We start from the raw sequence: 16,987 nt of genomic DNA, 5'->3' as shown, positions 1-16,987 counted from the left end.
CTTATCACACTTAGCACCTTACTTATCAGTGTAAATACCTTGTCAACTCTGACAGGTCAACACGGGATGTTACTTCATAAGCTTTAGCATTAGTAGTTGGTATTTGAATTCTCTTTTTAACCTTTTTCTTCACACCTAGTCCTACAAGAATGTCAAATCCTTTCTCATCTCGAGCTGCCACTGGAATTCTTGTTGGACAAACAGATTCTGCAAAGTAAGAAATGCATATACAGTTAAAATGCAACTTAAAACATTCAAAAGGTAACCTCTTATCTACCTAATTTTTTGTTGCTGCCCTTCATGAAATAAAAAATAAACTTATAACTGCTGCTGAAGTACAAGAGAACTGATACTCAGAATCCTCTGAGACATGAAGCAGGAATAAAGAGATTTCACGTTTTACTGCAACTACATACTGCTATTTTGATTTGCAACTAATTGTACTTAAAAAGATATTAGAATATTTGACTCATAAAAATATTGGGCTTATACTTTAGAATTCTTGGTCTCAAAATGCTACAATAGAATCATAGAAAGGGTTGGGTTGGAAGGGACCTTATATATCATCCAGCTCCAATCCCCCTGTTGTGGGCAGGGACACCTCCCACTAGACCAGGTTGCCCAAAGCCCCATCTTGTCTTGCCTTGAATGCCTCCAGAGCACCCACAGCCTTTCTGAAGCTCTCTGCACCAGTGGCTCATACCACCCTCTGAGTAAAGTTAGTTCCCCTCTTTTAGACTGAAACGTTCCCTTCTTGCTATTAGGCCAAGAAAAAAGTCCATCCCTGTCCAGTTTATGAAAGGACACAATGAGGTCTCCTTAGAGCCTTCTCTTCTCCATGCTGAACAAGCCCAGCTCCCTGAGCCTATCTGCATAAGAGAAGTGCTCCAGCCCTCTGATCATCTTCCTTCCTTCCTGGACCCACTCCAACAGCTCTGCATCTTTCCTGCACTGTGAGCCCCAGGCCTCAATGCAGTACTCCAGATGAGCCCTCACAGGGCAGAGAAGAGCAGGAGGATCACTTCCCACCCCCTGCTGGCTACCTCTCTTTTGACCCAGCTCAGGGTGCAATCAGCCTTCTGGGCTGCAACCACGCATTGCTGACCCACATTGAGCATCTTGACCACCAGAACCCTCCAAGTGCTTCTCCACAGCGTTTCTCTCAAATAGTTCTTCTACTCTGTACACATACCTAGGATTTCCCTGACCCTAATGCAGCACCTTACATTTGGCCCTGTTGAACTCATTAGGTTCACACGGGTCTTTCAGACTAGTCCAGGTCCCTTTGGATGGCATCCTTCCTTCCCTTTTGGTCTATCAACTGCACCACTCAGTTTGGTGTCAAAACCAGTGTTACTCTACTGCATTAACAATTCAGATTAATTCAGTCTCTTTCCTAATTACAAAATTAGACTGAAAATTTAAATAGTCAGGATTATCTACAGCTATTTTTTTTTTCCATTTTCTCAATTTTTATTACACTGGTTTCTGCTTGATGCTGGACAAAAACTGTGTGGTATTTTTTCTGTGGAAACTAAAGTAGGCTTAATGTTATCACTGTTTAATCTTTTTTACATAAAAACCAATACTAGGCAGCAGAATTAAACTGTTTTCAAAATGTGCAAGAGAGAAAAGTGAAATTTAATTCTAAAGTCAATACTGAATTATGGCATTAAATGAATTAAAAGAACAAAAATGCTCCATTACATTAAACTTATGCTAGACTATTTATGTTTTCATTGTTCACTTTCCGTTGTTTCTTCTGAAACACACATCTTCATAGAAAAATAAAAAGGACATTAGGAATAAGTTCCGAAGAAGAGGTGGAGAGCTCTCTCACCACCATCATGGTGGAGGGGCCAGAAAACTCAGGTCTTAGACTGGCATTTATTTCTATACAAGACTAGCAATGCCTCACAGCTTCTCTTTTTAGCCAACGCAAGGGCAATGAGAAGCTATCTCCATTCTGGTGGGAAAAGTGGGATACATGAACTTCAAGTAAACCTTCAGCTAGAGAGTATGCACAAACTACCTGTGATGGGAAAGGACAATCAACCCTAACAGGACATGACACAACTACCTGGAGTAGCAGCAAGAAACTGCATGCATTCCCCTTGGATTTCTTTTTTTTCTCCATAGCATAAGGTCACTGCAGTCCCAAAACAAAAATACATTACAACTTATTTGCTTCATTGTATAAGAAAGAACTGCAATAATTCCCACCAGTTAAAGCAAATTAAAACTCTTACCATCTGAATGCTACAATGAAAATGAAAAAGGAACAAAAAGGAAAATACAACACTACATTCCTTCTCATTTGCCTCAAAACACAGACATAGGATTTTAGGTCCACATGCTCCAATAATAAGTAAAAATAACCACACTTTGTTTTTCAAGTTTATTTACAGTAAAAAGCATAGAGAGAATGATTGCATGATATTGCTACAAGGTTCTTTATTTCAAAGCTAAATAATGGCCATTAATACAGGCAACAGAAGACCATATGCTAACAAGATAACAAATGCATAAATATCTTCTCTGTCACAGTATGAGAAATATGCTCTAAAAATCAAACAATGCAGAAATTAGATTACTTTATGTGAGAGGGCCATTATTCTGAATCAAATAAATATAAATAAAGCATGTGTCAAATGATACATTAAGAAACTACTGTTTAATTTCAATGGCACATTGGGGTCTTCTGGGCCATCTTCTGCCAGGACTATTCTGACAACATCTAACTGGGCCATTACAAAGGATGCAGAAGTCAGTGGTAAAATTAAGAGCCGTCTTTCACTGGAGACAGGACTGTGTTTCCAGTTCACAGCAACTCACCAGCCTACAGCTATGTCTCATTCCCTTCTAGTGACTTCATATAAATTTCTGATACTTCATTTTTCATTCCTGAAGCATGAAAAAGCTTTCAGATGATAAAATCTCATATCTACCTCTGAGGTCTACATTGACTATTATTTTTACATGCATTCTTGACAAACAATCTTTTCTGCATTATTACAGGAGAACATTAGCAATACAGAAATAGTCAACATCCAGAAGATGTTGACAGGAAGTCTTAAGTATCTGGGGATGCTTTTAGCCATATTTGCCTTTCAGACACCTCATCCTTTCTGGAAGAGAGGATCAACAGCTTTTTTCACCCTGGCATACTCTAAAACAAACACTGGAGTTCCCAACAGACACATGGCAGCCATCCATGCAAGGCACTTCATATCAGCTCTACTTGCTACACAATGCACCAAACCTCAGCCTTCTTTTCCCAAAAAGGAAAATACTGACCCTATACTCTTAGGTTCATTAAATAACAAACTTAGAAACACTGAAGAGTAAAGGCTTGCATTTATTCAAACATTAAAATAGAGTTGACCAAGTCAAAATTGCAGAACTTCAAGAAAGTTCCGTGTGGTTGACCATATCCAAATCATTGCTGCTTTGCCCTTATGGAACTTCCTCTCAGAATCAAAATCAATCATAAAAATATGAATAAAATAATCCACTATTCATGTACAAAATTTCCCCAGCCTGCTGGTCTTTGAGTTCATCTGGTAAAAACATTGCAGGTAGAAACAAAGCTGCCAATTGGCTCTGCCCACTCTTCACAAGAGGCATCTCTGAATGTCAATGAGAAGGGAGAGCAAGTTAAGGGCATGGAGGAAAAGGGTCATTAGAAATAAATCAGTAAAAGGAAACACTAATTTGGTCATGTAGTCAGCAGTCACAGTTTAGTGCTGCAAGAGTTGAGTCAAATACTGTATTTGAATTTTAAGGGCACCAGATAGCTTAGCGTCATAAAAATATCTAGGTTAGAAAAGACCTTAAAGATCATCACATCCAAGCATCCACCTAACACTAAAAATTCACTGCAAAACTCTGTGACTACACATAATCCGGAAAGGAGAACATTTATCTTGACAAAATATAGTGTTTATTTGAAGAAAATATTGTGCTTATTTTGAGAAAACCACCCCTGCATGAAGTTTTATTAAAGAATTCAGCTGCACTTGGTTGATTTAACTTTTGGACTGACTTGACTTCACTACATCAGCCAGATGGAATTATGATTTTCATAATTTTATCAAGAAATAAGCACTATTAAACTCAGCATAAATAACACTTTCTTTTTTAAATGAAGTCAATACTCATTGTGAGATCAAATGAAAACCATTTCTTGTTCTTATGAAGTGCAGAAATATGGTACAACTAAAATATAATTTTCAACAACTCCTGGTAATAAAACATGTACTACATAGCACTGATGCATATTAGCCATCCTTCTGAGTGATATTTTAAAAGAAATTTGCTTGCTTTTTTTATACACAGGAAATAAACTGTTTTACAAAGTTATCAGAAAACTACCCAATAGCACTGCTGCAGCATTCTAAAACTAAAAAGTCATTTTACACTGTTGGTCTTGGCTAATTCCTCTACAAAATCCTTTTCACAAAGATCAGCTTGTTACAATTCCAGACACTTTTGCCAACAGTCTCTTTGTTTTATTCAACACACGCTTGCAGAATGATTCTTGTTTGGAATAATAGAATATCCCTACAACTGTCAGAAAGAAACTCTGAGAAGTGGATATGTATCAGCTGCACCTAGAAAAAGGAATGAAGTAAGCCATATATCCTCAGCACTCAGAGATGTGCTCAACTACATCAGTGCAAAAAATTTGGAACTTAGGGCAAAATTCTACATGCTGAAATTAAATTCACTGTGTTAACATACTGCATCTTTCCCTCTTTGTCTAGCAGAGAAACAACATTTCAAGAGGGGTTTCTGTTAGCATGATCAAAAAGAAAGATCATAGGAAAGGTTATCAAGAGCCTTATAGTGATCATGAATTTCTGCTTGTGGAAGAAATCAGTATGGATACAGAACTCCATTCTGCATACCCTCTAAAACATTTTATGATCACTTACCTTCACAGAGCTTTTGCTTTATAACTTCTTTAATTCTCGATATTGCAATATAATCTTCAACATAAAATACATAAGTTGATGAAGGCTTGTTGGCAATAGCTTTAAGTTCATCCTCCTCAATTTCTGAGCCAACACCAATTGCAAACAAAGTGATTTTATTTTTCCTTGCTTCTGTTGCTACATCTTTGACTTCATCTTGGGATTTTCCATCAGTGAGAACAACTGCTATTTTTGTTAAAAATCTTGAAGATTTTGCAAAAAGATGGTCATAGGCAAACTGAATAGCTCTTCCTGTTCTTGTATTTCCTCCCAGGTAGTGTATGGATTCCATTTCCCTGATAAGATTTTCAGTGGATTCATGAGTTCCTAGAGGGATTTCAAGTACAGGGTAATCACTGTACTGAACCACTCCAACTTGGATAAATTTTGGCCCTATATCAAAATTTCTTGTAATATTGACAAGCCATCTTTTGATTATTTCAAAGTTTTCGGGGCCAACACTGTAAGAGCCATCTAAGATAAAGACTAAATCAGCTGGAGCAGTTCTGCAACCTAAAAAGAACAAAAATCAAACAAACATTTTAGCAAACTCACCCACATCCTTTCATATCAATTACTGTTTGTATTTGAATCTACGTCAAAATAAATACACATTAAAATGACAACAACAACAAAACAATCAGCTGAGTTTGTTAGAGAAAGGAAGACAGTTTCAGTAAGCTACACAGATCCAGTTTGGTATCTGAGATCTATACCACTTTCTGTTTTGTACATTATCACCAAAAACGACTATGAAATATTCTGGAATTTAGTTCCCCAGCTGCCAATTGCAATTCATGCAATCAGCAGAGAGGAATTATTTTTTTTCCCAATATCTCATTGTCTGCAGAGATGACAAATAGAAAAATCCTTTTTTGTTAGCAAATCCAAACACACTGAAGAAGAATAATCTGAATACTACAGAATTCAGCAGTAATATCCACTCCTTCTACAACTACATTTTAATGGTCTTCTGAAACTACTATTTGGCACCTCCAAAACTTGTCATAAAGCCCTGAGCCTCAGCTGAATGCTGTTAACAGCATATTATAATTTTATTAAAAGGAAAATGTTCAGTTAATCAGCTCAACCTCCACACTTGTCTAATCATTTAGTAAATACAATGCCTGTGACTTCTGAAGAAATGAGAACATAAATACTCAGGACACTACTCTAAACTAAGACTGGGCCTTTACTGTACCATCTGCTACCTTGGATGCTTTCAAGAAACTTATAAAGGTAATCCCTTCCTATGGGAGGAATAAGATATTGCATCATAGAATTTTCACAAGGAAAATTACCATAAAAAGAAATGTCTTTGTGTGACTGAAAATACATAGCATATAGCATGCTTTGAAAATTGCCCTAAGCTTTAAATGAAAAAAATTTAGACTTACTTGCTCTTGTTTCCCCATCTTCAGCTGAGACGTAGTCACGAAGTATTAGAAATAACAGTGTCTGAAAAAGTCTTACAAGCTGTGCCATGTGTATTATATCTTCTAAGTCTTGAGGTTAAACTAGAAGGGGAAGAAGTAAAGAGAAGATAGTGTCATTATTGTACAAAACAAATTCAAACTTTTGTGCTTTAAAACCTGTGCATGAGGAACAATTTTCAACAGAATCTGTAGGCTCTGACACAAAGCTGGTCTGCAATGGACCTCCGACTCAAAAAGTGTCAGTCAAGCTCACAAACCCAGAACTGAGTTCTGTCAACGCTCAGTTTTCACCAAGGCCCATATATGGACTACATACGTACACGAGGAAGTTTTATTATCAGTAGCTACTACAATTTCTAACCTGCTATCACTCCTCTAATCACATTATCCAAAGTCTTGACAGCTACTATTCCAAAGCACAGCAAGTGTTTACGTGTCACGTACTGGCATACAGAATTTATTGTCTCAATCCAAGCATCTGCCTGCTTCAAGGAGTCAGGTACTCCTTTGCCTTATCCACCTTGGAACTGAGCGCACTAGAAGTCAGGACACCAGGAATCATCAACCCCCAGTGATTGTGTCCCATAACACTCAAAGTTACATGAATTACATGCATCTTAAACTTCACATTTTTTATTCTGTTCATGATACCTCCTTTGTAATCATGGTCTCTGAACTATGTCTTCAATGGCAAACATGCAATTTTGATCTCGCATTGCAGTCATAAATATTATTTAATAAACGTATTTAAATTAAGCCACACTTCTAAATTATTGTGGGGAAAAAAAAAATCATAATGATTGTTTCATATAAATCATAAATTGCATCCATCAGGTACCATAAATCAAAGAGAAGAATAAAAAATTTAGAGTAATTTAAAGATATCTTGGTGTATTTTAACAGATACATTTCCTCCATTAAGTTATTAGGTTTGCATTCAGAACACCATTGCCTTGCACCACTCGGTAACTCACCAACCAACTCACTGTTTTAAATTTTCCTACATTTATGAGCAAGTATCTAAACCATGGGGGAAAGAAAAAAAAAAAAAAAAAAAAGAAAAAGAAAAAGAAAAGAGATAAATTTATGGCAAATTTTCTGTGGCAGTTCAGGGACAGTTCCTTGCACCACTCCTCAGCTGAAGTGTTTTACATCCAGCCAGAAGACTAAACACCCCTTTTCTCTCTTCAGGCCCTGCTGTGTCAGCCATATTTGCATTTACCTATTACATATTAGTTTTATCACTAACATTCTTCCTCTTTTCAGACCATTTCCTAGAATTGAAATGCCTTCCACGAAGGTCAAGACTCTAGAAACATATACACCAGACCTGTGGGGACTTCATGGTGGCCTTCAGTCATAGGCTGAACAGAGAAGCTATGGAAACCCCAGCCCTGGAGGCATTCAGGGTCCAGTGTGATGGGGTCCTGGGCAGCCTGATGTAGTGGGTGGCAATCCTGCTTATGGCAGGGGGTTTGGAACGAGATGATCATTATAGATCCTTCTAATCCAAACCATTCAATTTTCGCTTTTATTCATTTACAACCATTTCATTAGCAGATATATTTTGAAGGACAGACAAATATTAATGGCATAGCCCTCGTATGTCCCCACTGGTCAGCTCTCATCAAGTTGTCCTAAAACTCTGCAGAACAAAAGTCCAAGCAGAAAAAAAAAAAAAAAAAAAAAAAAAAAAAAATGTATAGCAAGAAAAAAAATGCTAACAAGCTTTCCTGGCCTCCATCCCATCTATCCGAACAGCAAGAACTTTTGCTCACCATGTGGTAATGGCCTCTCAGACTTAGGGTATATCCAAACTTCTTGCTCCACTGCTGAAAGAAATAATTCTGCCTTCACAAGATATCAGGCATCAATGTAGGAAAAACATGAGGGAAATGTAGGGCATGCATAATATATATCTCACTTCTCACAGTGAAGAAATTTCCACAGCAGCCATCAGGGTAAGTCTTTAACCTTGAAAGACATTACAGTCATTGAACTATTACATCAGAGCAAGATTTCTGTTGGTGAAAACTATGCTTGCATTTGAAGTATTTCTTAAAAAGAATCAGCAGAATAATTGCCAAGACAGGCTTGCCTGGTTTGCAGAATTAAATTGTACTCCCTCAGTGGAAGACTTTTTTCCATCTCTTTGCAACAGTCCTTCTGTATTTCATTTACAATAAAACCGAAATAACAGAAGCCAAATTAAGTACCTAGTAGTCCAAAACATACTTACTAATAGAACCCAAACGTAAAAGGATAAACCTAAGACTTAAACAACCACCCGAAGAAGATTCCAGGAATTACCAGCATTCAATAAATTCCAAAGAAAATAATAATATAGCACTGCATTTTTAATAGCCAAAAGAGATGCCAAACCAATAGTTCTAGAAACCAAACTTCTGTGTCTTCTCAACACAATAATTACAGCCCAGGCAACAGAAGCACACTTGAAATTACATAAAAAACTTGCCAAAGTGCCTCATTTCTGCTACCATGAAGAAGCCATTGTTAATATCAACCTAGGACCTCCCCACTGACATTGGGAAAAATAAAAATTAAGAATTAAAAAAGAATCACAACTGATTGTGACCTATCTTTCCTTTTGTAAAAGAAACACAAAAAGTTGTCTCTATGGTGGTCCATGGATGTGCCGCTGCTTTCTGCTCTGCCTTTGAGAGCTGAGAAGTCAGGGTCTTAATGCCAACTTTCTGCCACAGGAGCTCAGAAGCTGGCTTGGGCTGTGTGGGGAAGCACTGAGGAGTGGCCAATCTGTCCCAGTCCCTAACAGGCAGCAAGACAGGAAAGTCCTGTTTGCTCCTTATTTTCTCTGCATCTGTTGGGAATCAAATAGTAGCCAGCCATATACCTCAAGGTATTACAGCAAGCAATGTGAAATTGTTCATGATTAGACTTTTTAATGTAACCTGGAAATCAGAATTTTTTTTTCTACCTCTTAATTCTAACCACCTGCCTTTAGCGTGTGGGAATTCACGGAAGAGAGATTCATACAGGTTTACTACATTAATGCACAAATACTGCATCCAGCTGAAGTAAAGGTTTGGGTACTGGGAAAGCAATACAAGAGAATTATCACACACGTTACCATATTTGTCCAGGTTTCCCTCATGGCTACTTCATTTTTCCACTGTAAATGGAACAGTGCACCACACCCAGAGTCTCTGCAATTCTAGTGATGCACTGGGTAGCGAAAGCAAACCTTTGGCTACCTCCCAGCTCTGCAAAACTGTTTAATTTAAAGCTGCAAAGGCCTATCAGGTGATAAGGGTCTATCAGATACTAACTGAGACAAGATACACAATTTGGTGGATCTTTACAACTTGGCACGGTCACTCTTCTGGTCTCTGCTATATGTTTTATCTATTTTATGAGGGGCTTTTTTTGTGTGTGTGCATTGGTTTTATGCTGGTTACTTGCCACCATTCTGATAGCAGAAGGGATGTTCCCAGTGAGAACAGTCCTGTGAAATAAAATAGACTCTCACACAGGGCAATCCCAAATGTAAAGGCCTCAGTTTTGTACCCCTGAAGTAAGGGATTGTAGCATATGCCAGATATTTTTCAGCATCTCAGTGCCTTTAATTTGCATTGAAAGCCAGGCAAGCTTCTGCTCATCTCAGACTAAGTGAAAGGCAAAACCACAGCAATAAAGCTTGGCTCCACCACCCCATGTCTTACGAGTGCATGATAAACTACAGAGACAGACAAATTACCATCTCCCTATACAAGTTACTTTTCTGTCATATATGGGTAGAAAATTCATTTAAGTTTGGAATTTAGTGACATATCAACACAGCCACATGCTGAGCCATTTTAGGCAGCTTGAGCCAATTAGACAGTCAGTGTCTAAATGCACCATCTTGGTGCATTTTCTGGGCATTGTAATTGCACAGAGCAGCAGCATTTGCACTAACAGGGCAAACACTGTGTACCTCCAGCTAGGAAGGAAATGGATATCTGGTACAGCTATTAATGAAACAAACATCCATTACTTGATTCTGAATGAATTCAATGCTTGCCCATGTGTTGGAGATAGCATAGGCATGCAACTCTCAAAACAGCTTTGCTCCACAAAAGTACGTAGAAAGATGTTCAGACAAGTGCATCTTCTTGTCCTGATTTCAGCTTGGACAGTTGATTTTCCTCACAGTGTCGGGTATGATTCTACGTTGCTCTCCCAGAATCAAAATAACACTGACAGCTCACTGATGTCTTAATTGTTGCTGAGCAATGCTGTACAGATCCAGTGTTGTTTCAGCTTTTCAGTGTCTCGTACTGTCCTGCCAGCAAAAGGGCTAAGGAGTACAAGCTAGAAAGATTCAGAATCAGTATAGCTGACCTAAACTGGCCAAAGGAATATTCCATACCACATGGCATCATGCTAAAAAAAAAGAAAAAAAAACACCTATAGAACTGCAAGGGGTTGGCTGGGGCTGCTCAGAGACCAGCTGGGCATCAGTCAGCATGCGGTGAACAAGTACTTGTGCATCGTATGTTTTGCATGTATATATATATATACACACACATATATAATTATTCTTATCATTCTTTCTATTTACTAAGACAAAAGGAAGAGTTTTTGTCTCAGCCTATGAGTTCTGTCTTTTTTTTTCCCCCCTCAGTTCTCCTCCCCATCCCTTTGGTGAAGAGGGAAGAGCAAAAGGCTGTGTGGTGTTTAGCCGCTTGACCACAGCATCTCTGTACACATACACAGCAGAAGAATTTCATGTCCAACTTAAGATTTCAGTAGGAAACACGGATATCTAAGCAGGTTAAAACAGCATTTCCACCCTGCATTTAGAAGACCAAAAGCAGCACTTCTTGTGTCTCAGAAGGCAGTCTGCTGATGCACTCTCCACGCACAGCTTTCTAGTGCCCAGATATGTGTATCATTTACTATTCCTAGGAATATTTGCTGAAGAAACTTTCCATTTAGAGCAGTTTGGAATCTTACAGAATCAAAACTATTTGCTCTTCAGCGCAGTTATCACTATTCAAACTGGGGAATGAAGTGAGATTTCATTTCTCTGAAAAGCCTGGCTTCCCTAATGTAATAAGAGTTCTTGCTCAGGAATGGCACTGAAGTGTTACAGAGGTTGTTTCTTTCTTCACTTCTTCCCATTGCTAGTGTCTGCCTATGAAAGAAGCTGGTAAGGGTATGATTTTAACCTTTACCAGCATTCCAAGAAAATAATCAGTCTAAGGGTTATGTATACTATCTCATCTTCCAAGTATAAATTAACACTTCTCTCATATTACATCACTGTATAAACATCTCTCAATTCAGCTAGGGATCATTCGGTCTGGCATACAAAGAAAGAAATATTAAAACACTATTATAACAGTGATTTAAAAGACATAATGGAGATTATTTTTTTTTTTGTATTTCCAAAACTTATGCAGTAAGATAGAAAAAGTACAGAAAGACAAAAACAACCCTGAAAATACCAATTTATAAGCATTAAATAACATGAAAAAGAAATGCAATATTGCATCACCTTCTTTATAGTCAATCAGTCTGTTTTCAAAATTAATGACTCTCACAAATAAAATGTTGAGGCAATAGTAACTTTTTATTCTTATTCCTAATATTACCAGCCCTAAACATTCACAAAGTTAATGAAGTTACTCCAAGTCTGTTACGTTTAACAAGTACATATATCTGAATCTCTATTTCCACTTGGATTTCACCCCCATTCTGCAGTCATATTTTCCATTTTTTTTCCATACTAATCTTCTTCAGCTAAGGCTCAGTTTTACATAAATTTGTGTACATAAATTATAGAATCATAGAATTACCCAGGTTGGAAAAAGACCTTGAAGATCATCAAGTCCAACCGCAGCCTAAACAGAGTACCCTAACTCTAACAACCCTCTGCTAAATCATATCTCTGAGCACCACATCCAAACGGCTCTTAAACACATCCAGGGACAGTGACTCAACCACCTCCCTGGGGAGGCTACTCCAGTGTTTAACTACCCTTTCTGTAAATAAGTGTTTCCTAACGTCCAACCTAAACTTACTTTGGTGTAACTTGAGGCCATTTCCCCTCATCCTGTCACTTGCCACCAGTGAGAAGAGACTTGCCCCACTCTCACTGTAAGCACCTTTCAGATACTGGAAGAGAGCAATAAGATCTCCCCACAGCCTCCTTTTCCCCAGACTAAACAGCCCCAGCTCCCTCAGCCTCTCCTCATAGGGCAGATTTTTCAAGCCCTTCACAAGCCTAGTTGCTCTTCTCTGGACCTGCTCCAGTACCTCCATGCCTTTTTTGTACTGAGGTGCCCAAAACTGAACGCAGTACTCGAGGTGAGTCCTCACCAATGCAGAGTACAGGGGCAGGATGACTTCCCTGGTCCTGCTCACCACACCACTCTTGATACAAGCCAAGATGCCATTGGCCTTCTTGACCACCTGGGCACACTGTTGGCTCATATTCAGACAAAAGTTCATCGGCACACCAAGTCCCTTTCCATCAGGCAGCTTTCCAAATGTAATGCTGTGCATAAATACATAAAATCGCCCACAGTAAGTAGTGCATTAGTATTCCCATACCATTTCTTTCTATTTTTATGCAGGAATGAACTATTTTGGTGCAATCACCAGTACAATTATTTTCATACTGGGACTGTTTTGCAGCAGTAAATGCATGTTTACATAATAGTTCAGAGGAGTTTTTACTAAGAGGGATCAAAAATGAGAATGATGTATTTAAGTTGCACACACTGTTTTCTTGTTATTATACTTAGCACCAAGAAGGAGAAATAGTTGTACAGTAGTTCTTTTCAGCTAAGTAGCATCTATACTTATTTCTATTACAGCTGCTATATAGGAATACGCATTTAAGAGTACACAGACATTTTCTAATCCTGAAAACAAATATATAAATATGAAACATTTAATGGACTCCCTCAAAACACACAAACGCAGATATTATCTGGGCCTTCCACCTTGTTTCAACATCCTTTGCCTTCTTTCTTTTTAAAGCAGAGAGGAGGGCAGGAAGGGACTGCTTTGTTCCCCCTCCATAGAAAAACCTACTTGATAACAGGTTAAAGAACAGAGATGGAACTGGAGAAGCACATGAAGAAGAAGCATGGAAAGATGCAGGCAAAAACCTGTTGCAGCTGACTGCAAGTCCACAGCAGAAGCAGTAGGAGATGTGCAGTGGCAATGGCAAAGAGAGGCAGTTAGCTAAAGGGGAATGTCCAGGCACCTGCAGAAAGTGAACAAAGGCTGAAGAGTCTGGAGAAACAGCAGCAGTTTCAGAAAGATAAATGAATTGGACATGTACCTGCCACAGAAACCCCTGTGTTATCCTCAGGTAAAATAGAACTCCTGAGGATGCAGAAGGCTCACGGATAAATGTGTAAGCTCCACACCATACAATTTATTTCAGGTATCTCCCTTGGAAATGATATTTCCTGAAATACAAAATGTCTCATCCACACCACACTAACCTCACCTGCACTCTCACATGCACAAGCATGACCTGTCATAGAGGTCATACAGTCACAGAATGGTTGGTTTGGTTTGGAAGGGATCTTTAAGATTATTTAGTTCTAACCCCCTTCCTACAGGCAGGGACACCTCCCATGAGACCAGGTTGCTCAAACATTATTTTAGATTTCTCATCCAAAGCTCAATTAAGGCACCAACAAGTATTTCATGTTTATGTTTCATATTTCATTTCCTCACGGCACAGCTACAACTTCAGTTTCTCATTAAAAACAGATAACTTAACATCAAAAGAGCATTACTTGGACTAGAGAAATCTTTTAAATCTTCAATTCAAAAGACACTTCAGAGGTAGGTAAGGAAATAAAAAAAAAAAAAAAAAAAGAACAAATGATGAGAAGCAGTTTTTATGAAAAGACTGCAAAACAATTGCAATTTCCACTCCTAACAGTATTTACTGTACAAAATAAATTCATACAAATTAAGACAACATGTTAAGTTTACACTCCATATTTATAGCTTTAACACATCCCATAGCATAAAGTATTGTGAAGATTAAATAAAGAAGTGTAGAGGATTAAAGAGATGAATCATATTTAGGCAGGCTTTGAAAATTTTATTATAGCGTGCTCTTCAGAACCAGAAATATCTGCACTTCTCACCATTTGGATTTAAAAGAAAGAAAACCCTGTAAACTACAAGGTTACAGGTTATCCAGCCTATTTCATGAGATGTCATACATCAAAGACAAATGCAATCGATAGATATTTTAATCCCAGCAAAAAAGAAAGATATTTCTGAAAGCAAAAAGAAAAAAATCCTCTGAATTGGGCTGTTTATTTTTCATGAGATTCAATGAAGCCCAGCAAACCCACAGAATCCTCCAAGCTATGGCACAGAAAGTTTGTATTCATGCTCCAACATCTGAAATCACAGAAATATATTTTTAAATCCTTTTTTTTGTTTTGTTTTTTGGCATTTTGTGCTTTGCTGGACTTACTCCTTACTGATACTGTGCCAGGTTACAGCAATTAGTTATTACGGGTTAAATTTAAAAAGCCTTACCACAGCTTTTCGGTTGTTGAACTGATACATGATTGACTGAAGAACAATATAGGATGGGCAACTTATGTAAGCAACCACTACTGGCAGCTCAGCATCCTGGCTGCAAGCAATGAATCTGAGGTCTCCCTAGAAACCATGATTTCATCCTGACTGCAAAAGCCCATGCTGTTATTTCTCTCTTTATCAAGCAACTTGAGATTCCACAGAATTTTCCTTCCTTCAACAGATCCAAGGAAAACAAAACAGCCAATCAATGGGATAAAATCTGACACTCGAATTGTACAGTTGAAACTCAACTATGCTCTGATAATAAGACTAAGTGTAAGAAACAGTCAAACTTATTCCTACTTGATATCCAAAAGGTCTAATTTTAAGTGTGCATATGTATATGTATGTATTTAAAAAAAAACAGAGGACAATTTAACCCAACTGACAACTTAATCCTGGTGCAATAGTCTAGGAGACCATTCTGTCTGCACTCAGGAATGCAGAGCTTAAATGGGCCAACAGTAAGTGTTGATAAAGAAAAGAAAATAGCCATTGGGGCACAGAGTGCATTAACTGGTAATTACAGATAGTTTAGACACTGATAGAAAGGGACATAATGGTAACACAAAAACTGAACCAATCCAAGTAAACTTCTAAAGCAACGTAAAGACTACGTTAGGATTACACCTAGTTGACAATAGATACACAGGAACTTATATCCATTATTGCCACAGTTCTCAAAGTCTGCATAAAAGAACACTGGCAGAAGATTCAGAAACAGTCATTGCTACCAAATTCAGCTGTGTCCTTAATATGCCAGGTAAATGCTTCTGCTGATAGCTTTTCACTTCCTCCTCTTCCCATACATTTATTTTTATTCTCTACATTTTAGAAAGGGAAGATAGGGCTGGCTTAGTTAAGACACATGATTTGCAATGTCATGACTGCAATATTTTGAGTGAAACCAAGAAGTAGTAGTAGGAAATGCACAACAGGTAGTATAAAATGTTTGTTATACGAAGATAACACTGACTACGAGCTCTGTCTACCTGCTTCAATACAGAGTATCAGAACCAAGAGTTATATTTTCTGTCTCCATTTCCTTCTCCTGTTTGTTCATTTTGTTTATGCCTCACAGAGGACTGGGTTCCTACAAGCACAACAGATCCAGCCTATTACAGTTATTCATAATCTTTCTCCAAAAATGATGGCTAATCATGTTCCCAGAGAGACGTGACGTACTGACAAAAGCTGTAAGGGTAAAAATGTCAACAGAGAACCCCACTTCAGCTGAAGGTTTTAACAGCGTATATGAAATCTTAGTCCTTTCCATTTCTTTAATCATAGAATCACCAAGGTTGGAAAAGACCTAAAAGATCATCCAGTCCAACTGTTCATCTATTACCAGTAGCTCCCACTAAACCATGTCCCTCAACACAACATCCAATCGTCCCTTGGACAGTCTGCCCTCTTTTTCCTCATTTTTGGAAGCATTCAATTGGAGGTAAAACAGACCGCTGTTTGATAGGTTGGTTTGTTTAGTTTATTTGGGTTTTTTTTTAGCAGTAGTAGAATACGGCCATGGGAAAAACTGGTTAAAGTCTCTACTAAAGCTTCAGAACCTGTTTTTATTGTTTTACACTATATGATTGTAATGGAATAGAAAGTGCAACAATGACAGCAGAATAGCAAGTTCCTAGGCTGCAGCAAGAGAGGGTTTGCTCAAATACAACAGCCATAAGCACAGAAATAAAGGAAAGAAGCTGCTTACATTCAAAAGACCTCAGACAGGCAGGGATCTCCAGCACAGTACCTTTGCTTCCACTGCCAGCCCTTAAATGAGGTCTGGGAAGGGGTGGAGTCAGCTCCATCCCTTCTGGTCGCTCGGCACCATTCTGTGCACCTCAGCTCCCCTGGGTTGGCCCTGCCTTCCCACCAGGTGCTCAATCACTGCTTCAGGCCAGGACTCAGCATTTCTGCTACAACAGTGAAAGCCACTGTTAACATCTTTGTCTTTTGGGGTCTTTTAATTCCAGTGAA

The 16,987-nt window shown here is 38.3% G+C and overlaps 1 protein-coding gene across 1 annotated transcript in view; it reads right to left on the bottom strand.

Annotated features, from left to right (window-relative positions):
* COL21A1 (collagen type XXI alpha 1 chain) overlaps positions 1–16,987 on the bottom strand; it is a 95,205-nt gene that overhangs the window by 61,837 nt on the left and 16,381 nt on the right. Inside the window, exons 2-4 of the mRNA XM_015859231.3 lie at positions 6,374–6,493; positions 4,938–5,489; positions 39–207 (exon numbers count right to left, since the gene is read on the bottom strand). Coding sequence (XP_015714717.2) covers positions 39–207; positions 4,938–5,489; positions 6,374–6,461 — 809 coding nt within the window. The 5' untranslated portion in view covers positions 6,462–6,493. The remainder of the gene's footprint in view (positions 1–38; positions 208–4,937; positions 5,490–6,373; positions 6,494–16,987) is intronic.

Source organism: Coturnix japonica, chromosome 3, assembly GCF_054131305.1.
Source record: "Coturnix japonica strain WE chromosome 3, WE-NBRP24, whole genome shotgun sequence".
In the NCBI taxonomy this organism is placed as follows: Eukaryota; Metazoa; Chordata; class Aves; order Galliformes; family Phasianidae; genus Coturnix; species Coturnix japonica.
Note: the sequence above shows the minus strand (reverse complement) of the source record. Positions and strands in the feature narration are given on the sequence as shown.